Source organism: Coenobita brevimanus, chromosome 12 (assembly GCF_032717465.1).
Source record: "Coenobita brevimanus isolate Jiangsu-jjx chromosome 12, ASM3271746v2, whole genome shotgun sequence".
Classification (NCBI taxonomy): Eukaryota; Metazoa; Arthropoda; class Malacostraca; order Decapoda; family Coenobitidae; genus Coenobita; species Coenobita brevimanus.
In genome coordinates, this window is record NC_136965.1 from 652,429 (window position 1) to 657,500 (window position 5,072).

The following is a 5,072-nucleotide window of genomic DNA, read 5'->3' on the forward strand; positions in this document are numbered from 1 at the left end:
CTATGGAATGGGTGTAGAAGAATAGCATCGTCTTTTCCTACCACTAAGAGAGATATGCTTCATAAGAGCGAAAATCTGAGCCAAGTTAAGGTGAAACAACTATAATAAAAAAAAAAAATGAACGAGTTGAAACCTTATGACAGGAGGAAGGCAGAGAAAAAACCTGTAGAAAAAAACTGAGTTAAGAAAATAGAGTTTGGATTTAGAGAATGAATACGTGACAAGTATTTTATTATAAAGAAAAATAAAAATCAGTTCTACTTACCCACAATGAAGTGCTGGCAGGGTGGAAAAAGCAGTTAGGCTTCGAGTTTAGGGGAAAAAAGGAATTACGAGTGAAAATGAGAGTTTGACGAGGAATTTTCGAGTGAGAAGCATCTGATTACGAGCGAGAAGTATTTTACCATAACAGGAAAAGTGTCATCCCTATTTACTAAACAGATGAGGGTGGGGAAAACTGAAATAGATTGGGTTTGAGGCAGAGAGAGAGAAAAAAAAATCGAATTAGGGAAGGAACTAGTGTCAAGGAATTTATAATAAGCGGAAAAGTGTAATCCACATTTATTTTTACAAGGAAGTGATGCCTGGACGACAATTACAAAAGCCAGAATTCGAGCCAGAACGAACAAGTTTGAAATTAGGACAAAACGAGTGACAAAAATGTTATAATAAGCGTGAAAGTGTCATCTATATTTATTTTACAAGCGAATGAGGCCTGGGTGAAAATAGAAAAGTCAAAATTAGAGTCAGAACACAAAGTTTGAAATCAGGAGACTGGGAAATGAGAGTTAGTCGAGAGAACTAGAATGAAAAGCCTGAGGGGATTAACTAAAGCTAATCTGCCGCAACTGTGCACCGCTCTGTTGGAATTACGGGGATTAAATGTCACTTTTATTCGAAAACGAGTGGAGTTGCAGGAAACAGAGGCCGAGATAAGCAGACAGACTTATGGCTGACTCATGTAACTGATTTATTTTCGAAGGGAGGGCAGAGAGAATGATGATTAAGTGAATGAGTGATTGTTTACCATTTTTTTTTAAATCCTCGACGCTAGACATGGAGGTGATTTGTTTGTGGCCACCCCTTACGGGATTAAAGAGCCTGGCTATAGATAGATAGATAAATAGATAGACTATATAGTACTGGTTTTCAGAAGTACTGGTTTATAATGATTTCTGGAGGGAGAATAAGTGAAATGAAAGTTACTACATTCAATGAGGATAAAAAAAAACTGATAAAAGATGAATGGAGAAAAGGAGAGAGAGAGAGAGAGAGAGAGAGAGAGAGAGAGAGAGAGAGAGAGAGAGAGAGAGAAAGAGAGAGAGAGAGGGAGGGAGGGAGGGAGGAAAGGAGTGAGTGGGATGGGCTGTAGTGGTTGTAGGATTGAGGTTGTTGTTGTTCTTCTTGTTCTTGTTCTGGGATCCTCTACGCGTCCTCGTACTGAAGGGGTTTCAGGATAGAACGTGAGGTGGAACGCAGGTGTGGAGTGTAATGTAATATATATATATTTTTTATAGCGGAACACAATATCTGCGTGGAACAGGTGGAACGCCTTATAACAGCAGCAGAGACAGTGGTGGAACATTTTGAACAGGGTGGAACAGACATTGGAGGTGGAACAAGCAAAGAAACTTGCATATTTTCGGTGGAACAGAGTGGAACAGAAATTTAGAGTGACAGTGGAACAGAGTGGAACAGAAATTTAGGGTGAAACAAGCGTGGATCTTTTATTTATTTAGGTGGAACAGAGCGGAACAAAAATTTAGAGACAGTGGAACAGTGGAACAGAAACTTAGTGACAGTGGAACAGTGGAACAGAAACTTAGTGACAGAGGACCTGAGTGGAGCAGAAGTATAGGGTGAAATAAACGTGGAACTTTTGTCATTTTAGGGTGGAACAGTGGAACAAAGATTTAGTGGCAGTGGAACAGAAATTTTGAGTGAAACGAAACGTAAAACTCTCATTCTCTGGGGTGGAACAGTGGAACAAAGATTTAGTGACAGTGGAACAGAGTGGAACAGAAATTTAGAGTGAAACGAACGTGGAACTTTGATTTTTTTTAGGGTGGAACAGAGAGGAACAGTTACTAGGTCACTGAAGTGGTGGAATGGGGAACTTTTCTAACGCAAGAGTAATTACGTGGAACATCTAATAGGAAAGTGGAACAGTAGAAGGGCGTGGAGGGGGAAGAGTTGGGTAGGTAGGTGGGTGGAACTCATAATGGAACAGGATAACTAATGGTGGACCGGGAAGGCTTGAGGTGGAACAAGTGGGACGCGGAACATTGGAATTGGACACGGAACAAAATAAACAAAAAAAAATAAGGAACGGAACGCAGATGTGGAACAGAAGCATTCAATGTGGAACAGCTTATATGTGGAACTGAGATGTTAAATGTGGAACAGGAAATATAAATGTGGAACAGAAACGTGGAACAGGGAAAATAGAGTAGGCAGTGGAACAGACGAAATAAGTGTGTAACGAAATAGATATGGAACAGAAATTAAATGTGGAACAGACTGCAAACGTGGAACAGAAGAGTATGTGCTGAAAATTAGGAGCTGAAAAAGAGCTGAAAAAGAGCAGAGAAAGAGCTGAAAAGGAGCAGAGAAAGAGCTGAAAAAGAGCAGAGAAAGAGCTGGAAAAGAGCTGAGAAGGAGCTGGGAAAGTCCTGAAAAGAGCTGGACATTACAGTAGCTGGAAAAAAGCTGGAAAAGAGCAGAAAAAGAGCTGAGAAAAAGCTGGGAAAGTCCTGAACAGAGCTGGACATTACAATAGCTGGAAAAGAGCAGAGAAAGAGCTGGAAAAGAGCTGAAAACTAGCTGGAAAAGAGCTGAAAAAAGGCTGAGAGAGAGCTGGAAAAGAGCTGGAAAAGAGATGAGACAGAGCTGGTAAATATTGAGGAAAACTGGTGAACTGGGAATTACTAAACAGTGTTGAATATTAGCTACGGAACAGTGCGAAATATTGGCCAGAATTATAGAACATGAGGGTATGTTGCGGAACACTGGACGCTGGGGCACATTAGATAACAGACATTAAGGAACAGCACGGAACATTACGGAACAGTACTGATACAGCATTTACCCAACGAGAAACATTAGGAAGCGGCGTGCATCATTACGGGAGAGGACGGAACGGTTCAGGATCTGTGGAACCATCAACGAATACGGAACGGGAACGGAACAGGAAAGGAACACTGCTGTGGATTAAGAAATAGCCGAAATGACTCAATATATTCGGCTTCTGATCCTGGCCACCTACTTCCTCGGTAAGTCGTTTTAAATGTGTCTAATCCTATACTCCTTTTGCTCTAAGTTGGCGCAGCTTTTCGTCTTCCTGCAGCTTATTTCACGTAGCTCAGTGGCGGGGGGAGAGAGAGAGAGAGAGAGAGAGAGAGAGAGAGAGAGAGGGAGGGAGGGAAGTGAGGCAGTATCATTTCATTTTCATTTTCCAATATCCTTGTGGCTGGTCTGTGTGATAATGTTCTGACGTTAATGTGTAGGATTAACATACATTTCGTCTCTCTCTCTCTCTCTCTCTCTCTCTCTCTCTCTCCAATATCCTTGTGGCTGGTCTGTGTGATAATGTTCTGACGTTAATGTGTAGGATTAACATACATTTCGTCTCTCTCTCTCTCTCTCTCTCTCTCTCTCTCTCTCTCTCTCTCATTAATTTCACTTTCTCCCCTTTCTTTCTTTGTTTTCCTTGCCATCTATTTCCACTCCCCCCCCCTCTCTCTCTCTCTCTCTCTCTGCGACATGTTCATTTTTTTCCCTTTATTTCCCATTCTTCCTTCGTCTCCTCCACAGTTTTCTCTTTCGTCTCTTTTCCACGTCAGGTATTTCTGTTTACTTTTCCCTTTATCCACCATCCATTCACTCGATGTAGTGTATCCTCCAGGTGACACTGCATTGCATGATGAGTCGAATGGCGTACTCTAGTCCAGGAACCATCTAGTACGTTGGGTGGTAACCATATAACCAAATGACACCTGGTGGTCTAGTGGGTTGGGGTTAATTGCTCACACTGTTACTCAGGGGCGAAGGAGGGGGTCACCACAGCCTTAAATATCAGGATTGAGTAGCCTAGCCCCGGGCCCTTACGCTCCTGATCGATAAAAATAATAGAATGATAGATAAATTTTCTCTCATATATCTTTCCCTCCTTAATATATTCTCTTTTCCTACCACCATTTTTATTTTCATTCCTTTCATTTCTTTTCGTCATCTTTTTTGCCACGTCGTTCAAACTTTTCCATTTAACTCCCTCCCTCTCTCTCTCTCTCTCCCTCCCTCCCTCTCTCTCTCTCTCTCTCTCTCTCTCTCTCTCTCTCTCTCTCTCTCAGCTCATTATCTGCCTCTCATAACTCTCTCTCTCACTAAGATAGAATTAACAGCTTTTGTGGAAAATTCGGTATTAACCTGCCACCTGTGTTTTCCAATATGCAGTCTTACCTGACATACTTACGGTGTCTACTTACTTGCCTACCTACCTACCTACCAACTTGCAGACCTACCTACTTACTTACCTACCTACCTACCTACCTATGTACTATTATTCACATCATACCCACAGACCTACCCTTTCTACCCATTACTTACCTGCCTACCTATTGTGCCTTCCTACCTATCTACCTACCTACCTACCTACCTACCTGTGTACATATATTTAATGCATACCTACCTACCTGCCTTCCTGCCTGCCTACCTACCTGCCTTCCTGCCTGCCTACCTACCTCTCATTCTATCTATTTATGCATCTCTCTCTCTCTCTCTCTCTCTCTCTCTTTATCAAATACAGTTCATTTCAACATAAAATGGACTCTCTCTCTCTCTCTCTTTTTTTTTTCTATCCCCAGCAAAGCAAATTTATTTTCCATGGATTTCAGTTATTGGTTCTCTCTCTCTCTCTCTCTCTCTCTCTCTCTCTCTCTCTCTAATCCATTTTTTTTTCACTCCACGTACCACTTTCACTAACCTTTGTTCATCATATTTCTCACAACAAGTATCTGTTCACTCCTGCGCCTCCACCTTCATCAAAATCTGTTCACGCGTTCATCAGAGTCTGT

General features: G+C 41.7%; 1 protein-coding gene across 1 annotated transcript in view; it reads left to right on the forward strand.

Annotated features, from left to right (window-relative positions):
* The first annotated feature begins 3,226 nt into the window (after positions 1-3,226).
* The window catches only part of LOC145413579 (uncharacterized), a 33,158-nt gene continuing 31,312 nt past the window's right edge, over positions 3,227-5,072 (forward strand). Inside the window, exon 1 of the mRNA XM_080283248.1 lies at positions 3,227-3,272. Coding sequence (XP_080139374.1) covers positions 3,227-3,272 — 46 coding nt within the window. The remainder of the gene's footprint in view (positions 3,273-5,072) is intronic.